Source organism: Thunnus thynnus, chromosome 20 (assembly GCF_963924715.1).
Source record: "Thunnus thynnus chromosome 20, fThuThy2.1, whole genome shotgun sequence".
NCBI classification, from domain to species: domain Eukaryota; kingdom Metazoa; phylum Chordata; class Actinopteri; order Scombriformes; family Scombridae; genus Thunnus; species Thunnus thynnus.
In genome coordinates this window covers 25,895,146-25,918,611 of record NC_089536.1, presented here as the reverse complement: position 1 = coordinate 25,918,611, position 23,466 = coordinate 25,895,146, and the positions used below count along the sequence as shown (strand labels likewise).

General features: G+C 39.6%; 1 protein-coding gene and 8 non-coding genes across 9 annotated transcripts; 1 reads left to right on the top strand and 8 right to left on the bottom strand.

The window, feature by feature from the left end:
* Window positions 1-26: 26 nt before the first annotated feature.
* On the bottom strand, window positions 27-99 carry trnak-uuu (transfer RNA lysine (anticodon UUU)). Its single transcript has one exon. It is a non-coding gene; the product is annotated as a tRNA-Lys (tRNA).
* A 204-nt stretch (window positions 100-303) lies between these two features.
* trnak-uuu (transfer RNA lysine (anticodon UUU)) lies at window positions 304-376 on the bottom strand. The gene has a single exon. It is a non-coding gene; the product is annotated as a tRNA-Lys (tRNA).
* Window positions 377-904: 528 nt separating this feature from the next.
* trnaf-gaa (transfer RNA phenylalanine (anticodon GAA)) lies at window positions 905-977 on the bottom strand. Its single transcript has one exon. It is a non-coding gene; the product is annotated as a tRNA-Phe (tRNA).
* A 471-nt stretch (window positions 978-1,448) lies between these two features.
* trnak-uuu (transfer RNA lysine (anticodon UUU)) lies at window positions 1,449-1,521 on the bottom strand. The gene has a single exon. It is a non-coding gene; the product is annotated as a tRNA-Lys (tRNA).
* A 204-nt stretch (window positions 1,522-1,725) lies between these two features.
* trnak-uuu (transfer RNA lysine (anticodon UUU)) lies at window positions 1,726-1,798 on the bottom strand. The gene has a single exon. It is a non-coding gene; the product is annotated as a tRNA-Lys (tRNA).
* A 528-nt stretch (window positions 1,799-2,326) lies between these two features.
* On the bottom strand, window positions 2,327-2,399 carry trnaf-gaa (transfer RNA phenylalanine (anticodon GAA)). The gene has a single exon. It is a non-coding gene; the product is annotated as a tRNA-Phe (tRNA).
* A 471-nt stretch (window positions 2,400-2,870) lies between these two features.
* Window positions 2,871-2,943, bottom strand: trnak-uuu (transfer RNA lysine (anticodon UUU)). The gene has a single exon. It is a non-coding gene; the product is annotated as a tRNA-Lys (tRNA).
* Window positions 2,944-3,472: 529 nt separating this feature from the next.
* Window positions 3,473-3,545, bottom strand: trnaf-gaa (transfer RNA phenylalanine (anticodon GAA)). The gene has a single exon. It is a non-coding gene; the product is annotated as a tRNA-Phe (tRNA).
* Window positions 3,546-13,344: 9,799 nt separating this feature from the next.
* On the top strand, window positions 13,345-22,966 carry chrm3b (cholinergic receptor, muscarinic 3b). Its single transcript, XM_067576452.1, has 6 exons — window positions 13,345-13,528; window positions 14,674-14,795; window positions 15,765-15,937; window positions 17,353-17,648; window positions 18,212-18,945; window positions 19,049-22,966. The coding sequence occupies exons 2-6, from the start codon at window positions 14,690-14,692 to the stop codon at window positions 19,567-19,569; spliced, it is 1,830 nt and encodes a 609-aa protein (XP_067432553.1). The 5' UTR covers window positions 13,345-13,528; window positions 14,674-14,689; the 3' UTR covers window positions 19,570-22,966.
* Window positions 22,967-23,466: the final 500 nt, after the last annotated feature.

Genomic DNA, 23,466 nt, shown 5'->3' with positions numbered 1-23,466 from the left:
AGTATCGCGTGGAATTGCACTCCAAACACCTGAACAGGGACTTGAACCCTGGACCCTCAGATTAAAAGTCTGATGCTCTACCGTCTGAGCTACCCAGGCTCTGAAGCTTTGGCAGAGGGATTTTTTTCTAGAGAAAAGGTATCGGATGTTGCAGGCGAAATAATACCAGCAAGTGTGCTATGTAAAACCGCTGCTCTGATATTGGTCTACTGTTGGGTCTAAGGTTCAGTTGCCAGAAACAATATTGCGAGAATTAGCATATTGAAAGAGGAATTGTAGTATCGTGTGCAATTGCGCTCCAAACGCCTGAACAGGGACTTGAACCCTGGACCCTCAGATTAAAAGTCTGATGCTCTACCGTCTGAGCTACCCAGGCTCTGAAGCATTGGCAGAGGGATTTTTTTCTAGAGAAAAAGTATCTGAAAAGGCCAAAGGATGGTTCTTTCCACATAGCCTAATGTCTGGTAGGGGCATACGTGTGAAAAGTGCAGTCAGGATCGCATAATGTTTGGTATGTACGTGTGTGCTTGATATGTAACTTTCACTATGAAAGTGTTGTAAACATGACCAGCTACTGGTGGCTGTGTGATGAAAACCATGTTGACAGAAAACACTGAATAAACAGCAAGTGTTGGTTAGACGTAAAGTCAGCCAATGGGTGAACTTGTTTGTGCAAAAGTGCCCCTTCATTTTCAAAGTTGCAGCTTCCAGGAGTACTCTGCATACATCTTAAACTGTCGCCCTTGCGCATGAGTGGAAGCGGCAATGAATTGTGCAGAGTAAGTAAGATCTTTGTTGTGCTTTTCTCTCAATCCGCTTGGAGACAGGCCACCAGCAGAAAACCCCCACACTACTGTAGCATTGGCATCTATGGCTGAACGACAGAGACAGCTCAATTTTTTTTTGCCGAAACCCGGGATCGAACCAGGGACCTTTAGATCTTCAGTCTAAAGCTCTCCCAGCTGAGCTATTTCGGCCCGCAGGAAAGCAACTTAACACTAGGGGGTAGCATTTCCTTGGTCTACCGGTTAGATCCAGTTTTCACCTTTTGATTTCATATCGAAGTTAAACAGAGGCGCATATTCTGCGTAGTCGCACCACGTTTACCACTGTAACCCTTTTGAGAGGGTCCAGTGTCCAGCCAAGCCAGGGTTTCATTTAATATGCTAATTGAGAGCCATCCCACTAAGCTTAATCACTTGAGACACCGGTGCTCTGCATTTGACCTGCACAAACACTGGTGTGCTTGCAATATTTCCAACGAGGTTAATTCAGAATTCATGCGTACGGATGTTGCAGGCGAAATAATACCAGCAAGTGTGCTATGTAAAACCGCTGCTCTGATATTGGTCTACTGTTGGGTCTAAGGTTCAGTTGCCAGAAAGAATATTGTGAGAATTAGCATATTGAAAGAGGAATTGTAGTATCGCGTGGAATTGCACTCCAAACACCTGAACAGGGACTTGAACCCTGGACCCTCAGATTAAAAGTCTGATGCTCTACCGTCTGAGCTACCCAGGCTCTGAAGCTTTGGCAGAGGGATTTTTTTCTAGAGAAAAGGTATCGGATGTTGCAGGCGAAATAATACCAGCAAGTGTGCTATGTAAAACCGCTGCTCTGATATTGGTCTACTGTTGGGTCTAAGGTTCAGTTGCCAGAAACAATATTGCGAGAATTAGCATATTGAAAGAGGAATTGTAGTATCGTGTGCAATTGCGCTCCAAACGCCTGAACAGGGACTTGAACCCTGGACCCTCAGATTAAAAGTCTGATGCTCTACCGTCTGAGCTACCCAGGCTCTGAAGCTTTGGCAGAGGGATTTTTTTCTAGAGAAAAAGTATCTGAAAAGGCCAAAGGATGGTTCTTTCCACATAGCCTAATGTCTGGTAGGGGCATACGTGTGAAAAGTGCAGTCAGGATCGCATAATGTTTGGTATGTACGTGTGTGCTTGATATGTAACTTTCACTATGAAAGTGTTGTAAACATGACCAGCTACTGGTGGCTGTGTGATGAAAACCATGTTGACCGAAAACACTGAATAAACAGCAAGTGTCGGTTAGACGTAAAGTCAGCCAATGGGTGAACTTGTTTGTGCAAAAGTGCCCCTTCATTTTCAAAGTTGCAGCTTCCAGGAGTACTCTGCATACATCTTAAACTGTCGCCCTTGCGCATGAGTGGAAGCGGCAATGAATTGTGCAGAGTAAGTAAGATCTTTGTTGTGCTTTTCTCTCAATCCGCTTGGAGACAGGCCACCAGCAGAAAACCCCCACACTACTGTAGCATTGGCATCTGTGGCTGAACGACAGAGACAGCCCAATTTGTTTTTGCCGAAACCCGGGATCGAACCAGGGACCTCTAGATCTTCAGTCTAACGCTCTCCCAGCTGAGCTATTTCGGCCCGCAGGAAAGCAACTTAACACTAGGGGGTAGCATTTCCTTGGTCTACCGGTTAGATCCAGTTTTCACCTTTTGATTTCATATCGAAGCTAAACAGAGGCGCATATTCTGCGCAGTCGCACCACGTTTACCACTGTAACCCTTTTGAGAGAGTCCAGTGTCCAGCCAAGCCAGGGTTTCATTTAATATGCTAATTGAGAGCCATCCCACTAAGCTTAATCACTTGAGACACCGGTGCTCTGCATTTGACCAGCACAAACACTGGTGTGCTTGCAATATTTCCAACGAGGTTAATTCAGAATTCATGCGTACGGATGTTGCAGGCGAAATAATACCAGCAAGTGTGCTATGTAAAACCGCTGCTCTGATATTGGTCTACTGTTGGGTCTAAGGTTCAGTTGCCAGAAACAATATTGCGAGAATTAGCATATTGAAAGAGGAATTGTAGTATCGTGTGCAACTGCGCTCCAAACGCCTGAACAGGGACTTGAACCCTGGACCCTCAGATTAAAAGTCTGATGCTCTACCGTCTGAGCTACCCAGGCTCTGAACCTTTGGCAGAGGGATTTTTTTCTGGAGAAAAAGTATCTGAAAAGGCCAAAGGATGGTTCTTTCCACATAGCCTAATGTCTGGTAGGGGCATACGTGTGAAAAGTGCAGTCAGGAACGCATAATGTTTGGTATGTACGTGTGTGCTTGATATGTAACTTTCACTATGAAAGTGTTGTAAACATGACCAGATTGGCTACTGGTGGCTGTGTGATGAAAACCATGTTGACAGAAAACACTGAATAATCAGCAAGTGTCGGTTAGACGTAAAGTCAGCCAATGGGTGAACTTGTTTGTGCAAAAGTGCCCCTTCATTTTCAAAGTTGCAGCTTCCAGGAGTACTCTGCATACATCTTAAACTGTCGCCCTTGCGCATGAGTGGAAGCGGCAATGAATTGTGCAGCGTAAGATCTTTGTTGTGCTTTTCTCTCAATCCGCTTGGAGACAGGCCACCAGCAGAAAACCCCCACACTACTGTAGCATTGGCATCTGTGGCTGAACGACAGAGACAGCCCAATTTGTTTTTGCCGAAACCCGGGATCGAACCAGGGACCTTTAGATCTTCAGTCTAACGCTCTCCCAGCTGAGCTATTTCGGCCCGCAGGAAAGCAACTTAACACTAGGGGGTAGCATTTCCTTGGTCTACCGGTTAGATCCAGTTTTCACCTTTTGATTTCATATCGAAGTTAAACAGAGGCGCATATTCTGCGCAGTCGCACCACGTTTACCACTGTAACCCTTTTGAGAGGGTCCAGTGTCCAGCCAAGCCAGGGTTTCATTTAATATGCTAATTGAGAGCCATCCCACTAAGCTTAATCACTTGAGACTTGAGGTTCAGTTGATAAAAGCAATATTGTGAGAAGTATCACGTTGAAAAAGCAATTGCAACATCAAGGGTAATTGCACTCAAAAACCCTGGACCCTCAAATTAAATGCCTGATGCTCTACCTTCAGGGTTATCCAGATTCCAGATTTACAGAAGAGGGGTTTCCTTATAGTGAAAACGTATCTGCAAAGGCAAAGGTATGGTTACTTCCACAAAGCTCAATGTCTTACAGGAGTATACATGTGGCAAGTAGAGTCAGGATTGCATATTGTCATCTTCATTCAGATGAAAGCCGACTTTAATATAACATATGTTATAATATAAACGTGCCACAATCTAATTTCATACTCTACAACAAAAACATATGCAAATATATTGCACATATGCACATCATGGACAATATTTGCACATATACAAATGAGAACAACTATATCGTGAGTTTAGCTTCATTGAAACATAGTGTAAGTGATCACATCGAGCAGGCTGGGCCAAAATGGAGGTATAACTGCCTGTTAAGTAGATCCAGTAGACATGTTGTTTTCAACCCGTGCTCAAGGTTTGCACATCTGTTCTCACGGATTTCCACTCAATATTTTACATGTGCCACATGACCCCTGGGGGGCTCTGTACAATATTGATACCCAAGGCTGTTTTTTTTGAGTGAGTGGCAGTGTGACACAACCTGTGCTCAATTGAAAGCAATTGAAAGTGAACCCTAATTTGAAATTAAGCCAGCTAAAAAATGTTTTAAATCACAGCCTGTGTGTCCAAGAATTTTCAAAAATTTCAAAATTTGGGATACAAAGTCTTATGTCTGTTTATGTATACGATAAATATATTTATGATGTATATATTCTAATATAGTTAGTTTGGCAACAGTTTTTTCATCACTCTTTTAAATGATTTCTTGCATCAGTTTATCAGTCTTGTCTAATGTGGCTGCATTGTGTTCTTATTGTAGTGAGACGTCGTCACAGCTCACACTTCAAATATCTATTGCAAACATATCAAAAGCAGGCTGTTCCTGAGCAGTGACAAACAAATGACAAATTAAAGGAAAAACCAACATAAAATGTCTTAATAAAATAGTGAGCCACTGAGTGCCACCAGAACAGCTTCAATGCACCCTGGCACTGATTCAACAAGTGTATGGAACTTTACAGGAGGGATGGAACACCATTTTTCCAAAAGATATTCTTTCTTCTTCATTTGGTGTTTTGATGATGGTGGTGTAGAGCACTGACAAACACGTTAGTCCAAAATATCCCACAGGTGTTTAATGATGTCTTTCCTATAGATCTAAATGCAGCGTCACTTTAGTCATCGTTCTAATTGAAACACTAGTCAGTTGAGTAGTCTTTGTGACTGAGGCTCCTGCCATCCATGCCCCAACAATGGACCCTCTTGCAAAGTCAGTTTAGATCTTTTCCTTTTTCCATCTTGATACAAAATCAGAATTAATGGGGCATCCTCAATATTTTTATACATGCCACAGAACAAGACTGGACGTTACTTGCCTAATTGTACTATGTAGTGCACCTGTGTGGAAGCATCTGCATTCATTATGTTTCACCACTCATTTATTCACATTTTTCATTTTATTTGTCACCTGTCTGCACATGTTCAGTATTGTTATTTTCTCCACATTTTTTGTCTTTGACAAGATGTTGTCACAGATACTTTGTTCCAGTACCTTCCTCGGAGCTGAAACACAGCTGCATTCAGTGGACATTGGGGGTAACTGTCTGTTTGTTAAATTATTCTCACTCATTTGAGGTGTTGAAACACTTTACTGCTGCTTCTTATATGCTGTATACCTATTTGATTATCTGCGCTGTGACAGGCTAAGCATTACTAGCTCTTGATCCCCCAGGGCCACCCTCATAAAACATCTTATTGTCATGTAACAGCCCAGATGTGAGAGGTTCCACTGCAGACATTAGCAAAACAGTTATCAAAGGCGGAGCTGGAGGCTCCAGTCACACACCAACTGAGCAGTCAGAGCCACAGTAGAGAGCAGCATGCTGCAGGAGAAGAGCTGAGCTTCCCAGCAGGATATCATACTGGATTCTGGGAACCAGAGTGGACTGGTAAGTGCATTTTATTAACTCAACATGTGGGTTTTGCTTCCTTAAATTATTCAAAATAATAGGAAAAGAACTAGTTATGAATTTCAACATCCATAACAAATTAGAAAAACACATCACATTCATCAACCTCTTAAAGTAACTTTTTATCTTAAATATTTTCCCTTAAGTTTCTCTAAATTACAAATAAACTATTCCCATATTTCTTGATAGTATCATATAAATATTGTACAGCATATCTGCATGTTCCAACTTATGAATTAACATTTCGTGATGCCTGCACATTTCAGGAAAAACAAATGAAATAAGTTTGTAGGGAACATTTTGCATATACCCTCAAAATTAACATTTTGTGACTTTGCAGATACATTCATTATGTTGATATAAAAACATAATCCTAGACAGAATATGTTTCTTTTACAGTAAAGCAAAACGAGAGGTTAAAAAATATCTATCTACAAATGGGAAACGAGCAAGATGTGACGGGTAGCCCAGGGGTGTCTCAGTTTTTTGTATCAAAGATGCCTACAGGCACAGTTGTGCATTTTAATTCAAACACATTCAGACCAAAAGTATTTCTCTTGAGCTTAGCAAATAATTTTTGGTTAAGGGAATATACTGAGAATATTAATTTTAGGGTGTGATAATGTTATGTGCATATACTCACACGTTTGACTGGGGTTTTGTGGCTTTGAGAGCATTCTTTTAACATTTGATCCCAACTTTTATTGGGTAAAAACAATGCATGCTTAAAGTATCCCACAATCTTAATATATGGCTCCCAGTTATTTTAGATCTACTTCATCACAGGCTGTGACTAAATTAAACTAATAGTGAGAGACAGGCTTAAGTCCAAAACCATGAGACATAGATTAGTAGTAGCCTAAATCGTATCTAATTAGACTTGTAAGTGAACTGGTGTGTGTTTTATGGATATTCAAGCTCAGAGATTTAACACAGGGATTCAGATTGTTTGTATTGGGTTATGGCTGAAATGTGTTCTCCATCAAATATCCCTTTTTCATGATACAGTATACAAAATTGCAGCTAGTTAATAAGGATTGTGTGAGGAACAACTCAGGAACAACATCTGCCATATTGTAAAGTGTTACCCCCTTTTCTTCACCACATAAAATAAATCACTTAGAAATTAAGCCAGCTAATACTTTACGGTGAAAGATCCAGGCCTGTGTATAAGTTCTCCAATACCTTTGACAGGAACATCATATCATTCAGGGCTTAAAATGGTAAACAAAGTGAACTTATGCACCAAAATTATTTTCAATGTTTCAGTATTTGATGGTAGAGTTTCCCACCCACATAGTGCTTAAAGTTTCCATGCAGACCTGCTTAATATAAAATGTCTCCTGCAGCTTTCATGACACAGATGTATAATAGGACTATCATTAACTAAGTGGTCAGGTAAGCAACTAAAAATACTAATTTGACAGTGTAGGAGAGATATTTCCTTACTTGTAAGATGATGGACCAAACTGTTTCTCCTCAGATTTGTCCATAGTTTGACACATGTATCATCTGTTTGTCTGGAGGCTACTGACTATCATTAGTTTACTGAAATTTTTTGTTCTCAGATCAAGTTACACTAAACTGTGAAGGAGGTCATGATATCAGTAGCTGATTTTGCTGGTAATAGGAACCCACACTTGTTTTTTTTAATTATCGCCACCTTTCTGATCTTTCCAGGAATTATAGTTTTTATTTACTCTTTTGCCCTTTGATTTCTATTTTTCTCTAAATTTATTTCATGGTGAAAGGACCTTCCAAACTGTATGAGTGTTACATGGAATTGTAAAATGGGAAAGAGGCTAAATATAAATGGGATTATTTACTTTGTTAAATGTTTATCTATTTATTTTTATTTATTTAGTTGTTTTTTTCCATGTATTGAAATGCATATTAAATGTGTCCTTTGTGTAAGAATATAGCCCCTTAGCTACAACTCTTGAATCTATCAAACCTTTCTCTTCCCCAACATCATACATAAGAGCTATAGGCACAGATTGAAGACAAGGAGATATGATGGTTCTGGCTTTAATTAGTACAGCCTGTATTAGTAATATCATCTATTCTTTACAGGCTATGCTAATCTATGCCAGAATCAGCAATGCAATGGAACTCTGCTGGAATATTTTTCACTTCTAATGCTTAGGTCATTTTCATCATCAAAGAATACACACAAGGAGAGAAGATCCACTGCAGTGGGGGCCACCCTGCAAAGCACTGGTGCCCCAGTACTTTGATCAAAAGTAAGAATTATTAATATTTTACAACAAAAGTCATTAGGCTGCTATGACTGCACTTTTTTGTTTGTTGTCTGCAGTTTTTCATGTCCAAAAGCACTGCATGAAGGAACAGAGAGACTGTCATCATTGGTGACTGCATAGGAACCGATTTTATGGGTGCTTGGGCACCTATGTGGAGTTCAGAACACCCATGGGGAAATCATACTGTGAGATTACCATATTGACTGGGGCTTAGCAGAGAAGAGGCAAAGGATAGTTTTAACTATGAGCTAAACCTGTGTTCATATATTAAAGGTGTATTGACAGGCCTCTTAAGGTTATGACCACTCACTGCTTTCTTGAAGTTTTCTGAAATAAAAGTGCATCATTTTGCATTTGTGAACCCCTGCAATCCAAACTAATTGGCCCTAACAAGTGCACAAAAACTTTTAAACTAAGGCTGTCTCAGCCATTATCAAATGGCTGCAAATGGCCACTACAAATCCAGTCCATTGCCAACCTTTTAAAATAACTTTAATTTTATATACAAGGAAGAGTTTCTCTGTGGTACCAAAACATCCAGGACATCAGCTGAGCACCCGCCTGCACAAGTGGCTGATGAAGGCTCTAAATGTATAGTTGCAAGATACACACCATCTCTCTTGTATCAGTCACCTGTGATTATTATTTGTAAGTTTAATTATCATGAGCAGCACAAGCTTCCCTAATGGTTCCTTATGATGTTGTGTACAGTGTCCCATATGTCTTAATCTGTTGTGCCATTAAGGTTTGATTCAGAAAGCCTCTCCAGCAAGAACAAAATACTCCAATTCAAATGGAGTTTTCAAAGTTATACTGTGGTAACTGGGAAATAAAATGCCCAATCCTGGAACGCACCACCTCAGACCAGAGCTCTCCTCCAGCCAACACACACAAATGATACTGCACTCCAAACAAAAAAGTTCTTTCTGGCAATTAACTGGCTGATCAGGAAACATATAATTCAGAGGCTAAGCTCCATTAATCTCTCTACCCTGCTGCTGTTGATGTTGATTCAGACTACAGTTTAAACACAAAACACAGTGTCACATCTATATACTATACAAATACAGTACTTTGCAAAAGTTTTAGGCTGTAAAAAAGTAAAGTGAGGATGCTTTCAAAAATAATGCCATGAATAGTTTTTATTCATCAGTTAACTTCATACAAAGTTGAGTAAACAGAAGAAACCTAAATGAAATCAATATTTGCTGTGAGCAGCTTTGCCTTTAAAACAGCAACAGTTCTCCTCAGCACACCTGTACACAGTTTTTCAGGTACTTGGCAGGTCGGTTGTTCCTGCATCTTGGAGAAGTTGCTTCTTCTGTGGATTCAGGCGTCTAAGCTGCTTCTGTCTCTTCATGTAATCCCAGACTGACTCATGATGTTGAGATCAGGGCTCTGTGGGGGTCAAACTATCTGTTGCAGGACTCCTTGTTCTTCTTGTTACTGAAGATAGTTCTTTATGACTCTGGCAGGATGTTTGGGCTTGTTGTCATGCTGCAGAATACATTTGGGACAAATCAGATGCCTCCCTGATGGTATTGCATAATGGATAAGAATTCAAACATCTAAAATGCCTAAAATTTTTGCACAGAAACTTTAACTTTAAGAAGTTAATTGAAATATAGTTTGTAATCACAATTACAATGAAGTGACTGAAATGTATAAAACGTAGTGACTACACAGTAACTATCCTTCTGTCATATTACAGTACTGTCACAAATCCTGCCTAGGTCCTGTTTGTGTTTCCCTTGCCCTTTCTGTCTCTGTCCATGCCTTCAGCCCCACAGTCTCTTCCTGTTGGTTTTGCCATTGTCCACCTGTCCACCAGATGCCCCCAGACTTTTCTGCCTGGTTCCCACACCCACTCACCTGTTGCCACTCCCAAATTGGCTGCACCTGCTGCTCATTACCCCATGAGTCCCATTGCTACGTATATCTGTCCTCAGTCATTCATTCCTTGCCAGTTTGTCAACGTTGCTGTGTGCCTTTGAATTCCTGAGGGGTGTACTACGAAGCAAGTTCAACATACTCAGGCTTTCTTTGTGTGAGCTGGCTTGACAAATCCTGAACTCGCAATCAGAGATAAGTGGTATCAAAATGGTGGATATGAACTTTCTTTGTTAACCCAGGCTTTCTGCTTCAGGCTCTGTGCGCATCCCCATAAAAAGGGGCATTTGGTGCGTCATTTGACTCTTTTTCCGCACAAAATGGAAAGATCACGTGCCGCCTGCATCAGTCAGGACGAACAAGTCATTATAATGGAGAACTATGAGGAATATAAACACATTATCACAGCAAAAAACAATGCAGTTGCTGTAAGTAAGGTGAGAGATGACTGCTTGCAGAAAATTGCTGATCGTGTAAATTCATTAATTAAAACACTAATTCATTAATTTATTAATTACGTAATTAGTTTATATACTTATTTTACCACTCAATGCACTCTCTGTGCCTCCCACATCCAGAGCTCTTGCTGCAGATTTAAACATTATACTCAAGAAGTGCATTTAGGTCTGACTCTGTCCCATAATGAAGGATAAGTGGAAATCACTTTAGGTTTTGGCCAAAATAAAGAGAAATTAACATTATAGATTGAATATTATCTGTGATAAATAACAATAGTCTAATCAATTTTATTTTTTATTTTAATTTTCTAATCAGTGTTCTAATAGCTGCAGTGCCAGCAGTGTTAAATGGACTTGGCAGCAAATCAGGTAGTGAAAGGACGGCGCTTTTAATTGCCGATTTAAGCCGAAACTCAGAACATAACCTGCTCTGGACCAGGTTAAGTTTGCAGTATAAGTTACCATGGTGATCTAGCCAGGTTAAAAGTGAGCTACATTCGTGACATTGAAAACCCTGGCTTTAGGCTCAACATACCTCTCTAACCCACTGATCTCGCTTCGTAGTACACCCCTCTGCTCTGTGTGTTATCTGCTACCTGTGTTTGGACCTGCTGGTTGTTTATGACCTGCCTGCCTGTCTTGCCCCTTTGGACTTGTTTGCCTGATTTGGGCTGCCTTCCTGTTGACAACCTGTGAGCTGTTCCTGACATTTGCCTTGAGTAAATTTCCCTTAATCCTACCTGCTTGCCTTGTGTGTTTGTTTGTCTGCATTTGGGTCCTCCTCCCATTGGACCTGTACGGTTGCCGGTGCAGTAATGTGCAGCATGACATGCTTTTAGTAACCAGAATTTGATTTCCCAGCATGGGTCCATTTTGCACTTATTATGCAAGATGCCATCACCAAAACTGTCCAATCAGTTACCTCTCAGCCCATGTGACTACATGTTTACTTCTTGGTTTAAGTTGTTGTGAGTATGGACTGGACCAGTGCTAAAAGGCAACAGTGGATTATTTTTTTCCTTGTTCTGTATGTTTACAGAACATTTGCTACACAAATCTACATGAACAATTCCGAACTGTAGTTTACTGTAAAACTACTTAAGTTTTGCTTTATCAAAATTTACAAACTGTGAATTGTAGACAAACTGTAAATAACAATATGTCTTTAATCTTTGTGATCCAGAAGTGAGATCTAAAAATGATCAGCTCTTTTATTTTTAAAAATGCATGACCACTAAAACGCCTAATAAAAGATAAGGCAAGTGACATTTTTATGGAACGGAACATTTATTAAAATGCAGCAATATATGACAAAATGTAGTCTATTAAAAAAAAATCAAATTAAACAGAATACAAAATAACATGGCTTGTGATGCCTTTAAAATGGTTTCCATTTGGGTCAGATACGGGTGTCCAGGCTGACTGCTCGCTGTGTGAGAGAGAATGAAAATTAAGCAGAGAGAGAATGAGAAATGAAACAATTGGATGGCAGAGAAACATTTCAAACACAAAGGGTCACCTAACTAACAAAGTGCCACTCAAAATGCATCAGGTTATTTTTTTTAAGAGTGGCGATTTACTGTCTGCACCTTCTTTTTGACCATCTTGCCTGTCCATCTTTCCATGACTGGCCTTCATTCCCCTCTGGGGTTTATCCCAGTGAAGCGCCTAAAACAAACAAGCCCACGAACTTTTACATGTTTACAATCTAAAACAATGCTTAACTGCATATTGTATGTGTAAGTACAAAAAACTCTTTAAATGAAGTCTGGATTTACTGATAAATGGGTCCTTGCTCACATACAAGGCTGAAACAAAATACAACACTTGCAGTTAATTAGCCAACTATCAATAGAAAAAAAATTAGGCAGTTAATGTTAATATTAGGCAGTGTTAACTGACTTAAGTGTAGATGTAGCCCTTCTTTAAAATGTAGTCCAACAAAAACATTTAAACTAGACCTGGAAGCAGGTGTACCAGCTTTTAATGTAAGTATTCAAACTTCTATCTGCTGTAGCCCTCTCTTGTGCTTGATAGGATTATACCATGTTAGCATAAAGTAAACCTGTTGGTTAACCAGATTCATTTTTTTTTTTTTTGGATTTGGAGGATGAACAATGATTGCACGTGGATTGCTGCATGTGTGCAATTTGAATACTAGCACTGTACTGGTACTGTAATGGCAACTATGCATTTACCCATAGGCGCCTGGTTATGTTTTAAAATGGGGGAGCAAACTTGGAGAAATACATAATTTGTGGGGGGAGGGGTCTGGGCGTCCTTCCCCAGGAAAAAAGTGTTCTAAAACAAATTTCCTGCATTTCTACACCACCTAACCTCTTGGATTAAGTCAAGAAACAGCTACCTGCACTAGTCTAGATTAGTTAGATTGAGGGTGCTACGAAAACCAAGAATCCATCAAGAACAGTATATAATTGGGTGGATCAGGACAGGAAATCATTATTAGAAGAATGGCTATTTTATAATTTAATATTTGAAATTATATTCATAAAAACATTATGTAGCCTAAAATGTCAGTAGGTTGCAGGCTACCAGGCCATCTTCAATGAATAATCTTCACTTCAAAAGCAGACTATTTTAACCCACATTATCTCAAATCAAGAACTATTTTTTAATGCACAACTAAGGAGGTGATTTTTGCTCCTCAAAACTTAAAAGGGCCATTTTAGTTGAGGAGTAGACCTCACTTCCCCTTAGAGTAAATCTGCAGCTCTCATTTACCGTGTATGAGAAAATGAGAGAATAATCATAATAATTAAAGCACAGAGCAGAGCAGCCAGATGAGAGATCATTACATGGAGTGATGCGTCATCATATTTAAAAATAACTCCATCCAAATTCTGACTGAAACCAAAGCAGAGTACTCTGCAGAAGTCTAAACAAGTTACTTTCCATCGCTGAACATTTGAGTGTTTGTTAATTCACACTTTGGCGCCGTGAGGAAAAGCTCTGCTCTGTCTGTCTTAATCTCAGGACAGGTTGGACTAAAACAACTCAAAGGGTGGTCTGAAAAGGTCAGATTTTTTTATTACTAGTTTTTGTCAGGTGATAAAAATAGAAAAAATAATCATCGATATAGGCTGCTTAAATATAATCACCCGATTTTGGGGACTGTATGATAAGTTTATTTTAAAAAAGACAAAAAGTGGCGTAGCAAAACCATAACTTTGCTCCCCCTAACTGAATAATGGGGATGCATTTGCTCCACTTGCTCCATTGCTCAGGCACCTATGCATCTACCATTATCAATTTAAATTGTAATTTTAACTTTGATGTCACACAGCCGACCGAGACTGGGCAGCTAGAATGCTGGTTACTCTGTCCCTGTTAAAGCTCCATTCAGTCCTCTCCTGCTGTCTGTGATAACATATTTTTCCTGTTTCTGTTGTCAGATGTCATGGTGATATAACTGTGGCTCATGATTGCTAATATAAAGGCATTGCTTTGTTTATATTACAGGATATAGGTGTATGTGTGCTTGTGCCACTGTTGTCTATGTGTGTGTGTGTTTTGTTCTGTAGTCCCTACAGACGTGACGTCAAACTTTTGAATTACTGAGTTGTCTCATCGTTTGGTAATACGGTAGGGGGCTCAACAAAAAGTGTAGTCTGGGGATCCACGAATGCTTTAATCCACAGCTGTTTGTGGACTCTGTATTTGTTTTGCCTCAAGTTTGTTCCGTTAAAGTTCAGCTGCCTTTGTTTGAAGGTGTTATGAAGTCAGAGAGTTGGCTTTGATACACACTCTTTTCATATGCACTGTTCCAAATGCATATTTTTGCTGCCCTATACATTTTATTTTTACCTGCACCAGTCTAATCCTGATGGTTGCTCTGACCAGTTCTTAAATATGCTTCCTCAAAAACAGATCCATTGTGTGTCATATTTTTTATGATGAACACAGATGGTTGTAGCTTGGTGCTCATAACAAAAACCTGTAGTGGCCAGTAATTAGTGTACAACATGTATGTGTGCCTGTGGATATAGTACCTTTTGCTCCAATTTGTCACAATCTGCCAAGTGATGGTAACATGTGCTTCGAGTAGTAACCTCTTTATAACTATTTTTCTCCAAAAGCTTTTGTAAAAATGTTAAAGAAACAAGTCAAGTTAATCCTGCATTTTGCATCTGCAGATCTATTTTCTCCTCTTTTTTTCCAGACGTCCATTGGTCATCATGAACTTGACCTCCAGCTCTGATCCTATCCACTTCTTCACCAACAATACTCCTGGTATGAGAGACCAGCCTGATCCTGCCATCACAGCTGAGCCTGCCATTTTAGGTACTGTCTAGAGCACCATAACAAATAAGTAATGCAAATAAATGGATTGCATTTATATACCACCTTTCTACTCTTCCAACCACCCAAAGCGCTTTTTACACAACAAGCCACATTCATCCATTCATACACACTCATACGCTAATGGCAGAGGCTGCCATGCAAAGTGCCTGCTCATCAGTAGAAGTTTCTAATCATTCACACACATCCACACACTGATGGCACAGCCTTTGGGAGCAATTTGGGGTTCAGTATCTTGCCCAAGGACACTTCAATATGTGGCCTGGAGGAGCCGGGAATCAAACCGCCGATCTTCTGATTCCTGAGCCACAGCCGCCCCACAGATATTGTGTATTTGTGTGCACATTTTAAATGATCTTTTAAAAGCATTCAATAAACATCTAGAATGATATGCACAGGGTATAAGTAAACCAAAAGAGCTTACTTGCAAGGTACTCCCCAATATTGCATTTTAGATAAAGTCGACTATAATAAGAAAAATTATATATATTATATATATTAGACAGGGTAGGAAGAAAAACAAATATAGGAAGACTAGATAAAATGCAAAAAGGAGCATACAAACAATAAAACTAAAAAGAGATAGACAAAATGAAATGGATAAAAAAAGAATCAAAATTTTATTATCGAAACCAAAGGTTGCTGACATAATGCAGGTGTAACACAGGTGTAACAAATCTGCTGATAAAAGATCTGTAGACTTCTGTGGAATTCTATGTGATTCACAGGGACAATAATTGTAGACTGACCAAATCTGACAGAATTTCATGTAGCCTTCAACAAAGTCTTTGAGAAAGACAGTCCATGAGGTCACTTTGTTATTTGTACAGGATTATTTGGTTCTGTGCGGTTTTGATTTACTACGATTGGAAAAATGTCAATAAAAAAATATTCATATTAACATGTAGTGCCTTGAATTGTGGCTTTTAAATCTTTTCTCCTCATCTTCAGGTGGCTCTTTTCCAGAGCTGGCCATGTTATCTGACAGTGTTGTTGGGTGGAAGCAGTATAACGTGAGTCATGTCTCAAGGCAAGGAGGAAACTTCACTGAATCACCAGTTAACAGGACATTAATGTTGCCAGCAGAGGAGTTTGATCCATTAGGAGGACACACAGTCTGGCAGGTAACAATCAGCTGTGTTTCCATTTTACCAAAAACACTGAGCAGCCCCTAAGATATTAAAGGACCAGTGTGTAGGATTTACTGGCATCTAGCTGTGAGGTCGCAGATTGCAACCAACTGAATACCCCTCCCCCTCCCCTTCCAAGCATGTAGGAGAACCTATAAAGGACTCATTCTAAGGTAACAAAAACACAATTCTTCTTATTTTCTGGTGATCTTACACTAATTAAAACATACTTATGAATATTATATTCCTTTCTGCCAAGTCCGTTCCGCTAGATGCCACTAAATTACACTAAATTGAAATAATTTTTAATTGTTAGTCATGGTCATATGACCATACAAATTAGTTGATGATACTGTTTATACTTTTGTTTTGAAACATGCTTTTTGCCACCTTTGCCATCTAATGTACATGTGTAGACAGGTTGATAGCAACAAAATGAGTAAAAGGACCCCAGGACAGAGCATGCAGGGCAGTTTTGTGGCCGCCCTGTGTGAATTCCACTGCTTCAGTAGAATGGAATTCTAACCACCAGCCAAACACTCAGCTGCACTCTTCACATAGTTGCTCCAAAGCCCAAGGGAATTTCTGGCTCATTTGAAATAGTCGCTTGATGTTCCAAGATAAACTTTGCATCTATGAAAAGCGATGAACTTGTCTAAATTAATGAGTGACTCAATTCTTTCTGTTTATATAAGTACTTCTAGAAGTCGGATTAAATTATTGTGCATCCATCCATTTTTATTTAAAACAAGCTTGTGTTTAATAAGAGAATGATAATAATGAGAATAATAAGAGAATGCTGAAAAGCATACTGTAAAAGCATATTGTAATGGTCAAATTGAGAGACTGTTCTCACCTGTAAGAATGCATCATCTGCATAAAAATGTACATTACAACATGGATGGGCAGAGATTATATGTGAAAATAAAATACAAACATCTGTGGATGCTGGGATCCACTACAAAATGAATCTACATAAAGTGGTTTTCTTATTGCTTGGTAGAGGTCTGCATTGTCTTTTCTTATGCCTGGACAGTGTTCCAATAGTTTACCCCCAGTCAGTTTACCCTAAAAAGCATATTTTCCAAACTAACCATGGTGGTATCCAGCACTTTGATTTGGCTGGTGATTTGAGAATTTTGCCAACATTTCGATACAATGGCATTTGCTGTTCAATAGCATTGTTGGTTTCAAGAAACCATATGGATAATTTGAAGCCCCCAACTGCCAACTTTCTGGCCAGCTCAGTGTTGATGTTTTGAAAGTTAACTGTCCACACTTTTCACACGTTTCAGGACATAAACAGTAATATAGAGTCTCTATAAGAAAGTGAGAAAGAGCATCTTCCACATTGTAATGCATTTAACCACCCTCTTTGTTTCTTTCTGTTCTTCCCTCTACATCTTCAGGTTATCATAATTGTCTTCCTCACTGGATCACTTTCTCTTGTCACTGTCATTGGCAACATCCTGGTGCTGGTGTCATTCAAGATCAATAAGGCACTGAAGACGGTGAACAACTACTACCTGCTTAGCTTGGCATTTGCTGACCTGACCATTGGCACACTGTCTATGAACCTGTACACCACCTACATCATCATGGACCAGTGGGCTCTGGGGCCAGTGGTCTGTGACTTATGGCTTGCAATAGACTACGTAGCCAGTAACGCTTCAGTTATGAACCTGCTTGTCATCAGCTTTGACAGGTAACAAAACAGGAGTCATTACATTTTTTGGTTGAATGGGACTTATTTCAATGATTAATTCAAAATTAAGCTCCTGACTATCAGCTTAGCAATGTATCACCATATGTAATAACGCCATATGTAATGCAATGTCCTAAAAATTCATTTTATGAACTACAACAAGGGTCCACAGCCTTTTTTTGCACTGTGGACTGCTGTAGTGTTAAAAATGTTGTTGCAGATTGCAGACTGACCAACATATAAGACGGATATTAGGCTTTTAATTTCCACCTGCCATTTGTTTTTTACTCATGTTAGCTAAGAAACCTGCTCCCTAAGACCTTCCAATGCACTTTTGCCTTTAGATGTGGTCAGATGATACTTATGTCTTGGATAGTGTAGACACATAGTTTTCTAACAGATCAGTTTGCTCACAAAAAGCATCCATTCATATTTGGTATCATGTTGGTACTTTGATGACTCCTAGTAGAAGTATTAAGGATGACAGCATTGCATGACACAGTCAGAGTTACAGTTACTCTCTCTATGTACAGTTGCTTACTTTTCTTCTTATATCTTCTTAGGTATTTCTCTGTGACAAGACCTTTGACCTACAGGGCCAAGCGTACAACAAAGCGGGCCATGACCATGATTGGTTTAGCCTGGTCCATCTCTTTCATTCTCTGGGCTCCAGCCATCCTATTCTGGCAGTACATTGTGGGTGAACGGACAGTCCAACCAAATGAGTGCTACATCCAGTTTTTGTCTGAGCCAATTATTACCTTCTGCACTGCTATCGCTGCCTTCTACTTGCCAGTGACTATAATGGCCTTCCTGTTTTGGAAGATCTATCAGGAGACAGAGAAACGTGCAAAAGATATACAGGGTCTAAAGGGATCTGGGTCAGGCAAGTGCCAAAGTCAGGCTCAAAATCAAGGGACTGGCAGTAGAAGAGCTGGTGGAGAAAGTGCGACTAACAACCAGAGGGATTCGTCAGTCATGAAGCGCCAGATGAGCTCCCAAAGCTGCAGCAGTTATGAACTAAGTCAGCTGCCTTCTGAGAACAACAACCAGGACAATGCCAGCACACCAGGAGGAATAGGAAACAGAGGGAGATGTGGTGCGTTCTTCTTCCAGTTTTCTTCAATGCTACCAGATCGCCATGCATCCAAGAGGTCTGTCAATACCACGACAACTGTGGGCGAGGCAGAGCAGAGCAGCTGTGACAGTTTGAATAACAATGAAGCTTGTGCTTCTGGGGACCAGTCAGGTTCAGAGGAGGAAGCTCATGGTGCAGACCCATCAAGGCCTCCAACAGGTTGGACATAAACCTACTAAGTGGTCTTGTTTGCATGACATATATAAAGAAAAATACAAATACAACATGTCTTATCTATCTATCTATCTATCTATCTATCTAGATGGTAAGAAACATAGAAAGGTGAAGAAAAGCGAAGACAAACAGCCATCATCATCCATCAGAAGTCAAAGAGGGTCGCAATCAAACTGTGTCTCCTCATCGCCTGCTGACCAGTCACCTGCAGCCATCACCATGAAAGATGCAGCAATGGCTAAACGCTTTGCCTCTAAGGCCAAGACAGAGATCAACAAGCGCAAGAATGAAAAAAAGGCAAATGAGAAGAAAGCAGCACGGACACTCAGCGCCATCCTGTTTGCCTTCATCACGACTTGGTTACCATATAATATCATGGTGTTAGTCAACACTTTCTGTCAGGACTGTATCCCTCAAACTCTATGGGCACTGGGTTACTGGTTGTGTTATGTGAACAGCACAGTCAACCCCATGTGCTACGCCTTGTGTAACAAGACCTTCCGAACAACTTTCAGGGATATTTTGATGTGCCAGTGGAATCAAAAGAAGAACAAGCCTCACTTCCATCAGAGGAAGGCTGTGGCTTTCCAGAAGAAAGACCCAATGTAGAGTAGAGTGGCAAATTTTTTAATGGATCTGCGTTTAAGGATGCATTTCCTGATCCATTTTCAGAGTTGAAATGCAGCATACATCTTCAGGGAAAAGATACTGAACTGAATTTTTCCTAACCCAAACTTGTTGTGGTCTGACAGGAAGTGTTGCCATAGCAGGCTGGTATGTTAGCCCTTCCATGATATCTTGACAGCCACTGGCTAGATTTGTGGCAAATTGGTGAGTGGTCCCAGAGGATAATTCCTAATAATTTGACAAAGCCCCTCAACTCACATTTTCACATTGGCCACAATTTTGACCAATGTCACCATAGCTCAGAAGGTACCTGCTGGATTTCCATGTTTGCAATGTTGTGGATATTAATCCACAGAGGATGAATTACAATGTTTTTGGTAGCCTCCATGGCCCTTACTCTGGTACCACTCTCAGGACAGACTTTACATTTATACCCCAATACTGAGAACAAACAGAAAGATTTTCAGAATGTAATTTGTTCTAACACTTTGTATTGTGAGTTTTAATCAACAATGCAGCCTTGAGGAATCACTAGCAGGGCTTCAAACTTTTCAGATGCAAATCTAAGCAGAGATGTATTTAATTATTTTCTGCTGGAGCATTAGTGCAGAATAATGATAGTTTGGTGTGTTTTAGGAATTAGGAAGAAAGAAATTTTGTAGGTGAAATGACTTGAAGGATGTATGAGCCTTTTAGGATTATTTGTCAAAATAAAAGCAACCCAGCTTTTTAATTGTTTTTAATACTGATGTTACCAGGACAGTTTAGAGCTCAGTTTAAATATGCCAGTTTTGTTTTTCACTGAGTCTTTTTAAAAAAGATTTTAAGTAGGGTGTTAAAATTTCACAGACATAGTTCCATGTGTTGAAAAAAAACAGTACAACACATGATTTTTTTTTTTGTAATGACATCATGGTTATTGAACTAGCAGGCATGATTTTATTTTTCATATACATAGAATACATAATATTAATGAAAGATCTGATAGCTAGTTTACAGTCCACTGAAATATTGCTTTGACATAAATGATAACCTGGATGTCAGCAATGACAAACACTCAGTTTCAAATTCATTAGGTACACCTAGATTGAGATATATTTTAAAATCTGTCTTGTAGGACCCTGTTATGACCTACAATCTTTTGTCATTTGATTCATATTCAGTTCACAGGCTGTGGTTTGGACACTTAGAATAAACAAAATCAGTAATATAATAAAGATAGTTCAAGTATGGATTCCAGTTGATACCTTGGTTGAGTCAGGCAATCTGTACTGATTTTTATTCAGCATTGTAGTGTTTATATGAAGCTGCTCACAAGCTGTGTATTGTCAGCTAAAAAAATGTAACACAGTGTGACACTGACCAAACCCTTACATTTGTGGAAATACTAACACTGAACACTGTAATAATGTGAAGACACATGCTCAGTGCACATTTGGAAAACAACATTATAGCATCCACTTCCAGCCTGTTAAATTACAGTGCATATTGGCAGGACCATGTTCAGTGCAACAGCAGTGAATTGGATTGTGTACAAAATCAGTCAAAGCACATCATGAGATGCCTGTGGAAGGGAAGCAGTCTGCATGATGGCATTTCTTTGAATACTAAATGTTATGTTCCTGTTTGAAAGTATTGTATATTCACAACACTGTTTACTCCACTGTATTATGTAGTCCACAAAAAGGGATACGGTATTGTGTATTGCACATCATGGTGGTCAACTTAGATTGTACTACGAGTAAACCATATCATAGCTATTATAAACAAGCTTTATTCTAGGTGAATTGTCTTCAGTGAGAGTGATTTGACTACTTAAGAAACTGTCTGCTTTTTCTGTTTCCACAGAAGCATGAACGAATGGACTCTCTCTGTAGATCAAGCAAAAAAGCAGCCCTGAATTTTTCATAGAATTGAAGTTTTATACATCCACAGATTGATCCACAGTTTTGAATCTGATTTACAAAGAAAGTCTTATGCAATAGAGACCACAAGAGAAATTAAGCCCTTTCAGCTTCATTGCTCTGTAGAGGTTTCCTGTTTGGATGAATAAACAAATGTTTAAATTAAAACCTCAAAACCTCACTTACTCAATTACTCACTAATAACTCGACCCATGTGCCTTGTCTGATGTCCCCTCTGATCTGCCTCCATTGTTTTCACAATGACAATATGACAATATTTCTAAGAGTTACATACTGTTGTGGGATAATATGTAAATGGTTTAAAAACGAAGGTGCGAATTCACAAAGAATGGATTGCGGCCGCTGATAGCACCATGAATTGTGTATCATTTGCAACTGCTATCTGCGCCGTCTCAAGGTCCGATTCACAAATGATATTGCGCTAATGATATGACGGTGCAAACGTGCCCAGAAAGTTTTGCAGCTAAGTGCAATTTGCCCTTGTTAAATGTCTGGTTGAGTGAGCAGAATGGCTTCCAGTGTTCCAGGCTTTTCTCCACATTTCAGCACACAGATTGATCCATAATGAAAACTGCAGAGAGCACAAAAGTTTTTACTTAGCAGAGATGCACACACACTTCTTTTACTTCTCTAGTATTTTGCACCTATAACATAATCTGTAATGAAATGTCAAAATACACCTCATAATGTGACTCAGGCTGGTCTGAAACGTCTTGGATTAATTTCTGAATCTTACAATACTGTTGTTCAGTTGTAACTGAATGTATCTGGGATTTCACAGAAACATCAGTAGTGATGTTCTGTTTGTTTCCCACAGCTGCAGCATCACACAGCAGCTGAAACGATAAGTGTGTCTCCAAACTGAGAAAGAGGCTGTGCGCATTTACGCACCCGGCACAGCAGCGGTAACTTCATTAACACCGGTTCAGTCAAGATCTGACAGTAATTAATATTCTGTGTTCTGCTACACATCTACACAGATCAGCTGTTATGCACAGATTCCAGGTTTATACGGTGAAGTTGTTTCTAATAAACCACACCTTTATGGATGAATCCTGAGCTCCATCAGAGCTGTCAGGACATTTTTATTTTGAGTAGCTGAAAGTCTGAGATAAACCTGCCACCCCATACCCACGATTTCGCCATAAATACTTTAATATCATTCAATATCAATTCAATATCATTCAATGCCTCACAAGCTTTAAGACTTGACAGAGACAGAGAGAGAGAGAGAGAGAGAGAGAGAGAGAGAGAGAGAGAGAGAGAGAGAGAGAGCTGTGAGTGAGTTAAGTGCGCTTCAGTTACCGCCAACTCTCTGAAGACGCTAATAATTCCACTCTACCTACATGTGACTATTAGCTAGCGCCGGTCTTTGTGAACTGGACTGTTTTTGCAATGAAACTCATTTGCATATAAATATTTTGCGCCAAATGTATGCATATTATTTAATTTACATAGGCTTACGTGCAAATAGCAAAGGTACATTGAGACTATTTGCATGGCGGCGCAGTTTGCTGTGCATTTCACCCTTTGCAGGTGCTTTGTGAATTACAAGGTTTCTTTTTGTCTCATTTGCGCAGGTTTAACGGCTGCAAAAGCCACGTAATCCTTTTGTGAATTCACCCCAAAGAGTGAATCCTTTGCACTTGTGTTTATTAATTTGTACAGTTCAGTGTCTACAAAATTGTCATTGTTTGAACTGATGTCCACATGTATAAATTGAACAGCAACAAAAATTAAATGTTTTTAAAGGAAAACATTGCCGATTTTCAACCAGCGTTGTATCATTACAATGTGTCTAGTATATGCAAATGAACAATGTTTAAATTCCCTCCATGTTGCCTGCACCCATAGCCCCCCACTCATTTGCTGCCGAAAGTCAGCCAGATGGCGGCGTACTTTGGAGAGCTACATGATGCAGATCCTATAAAAACAGTTTTTGCTTGCACACTGT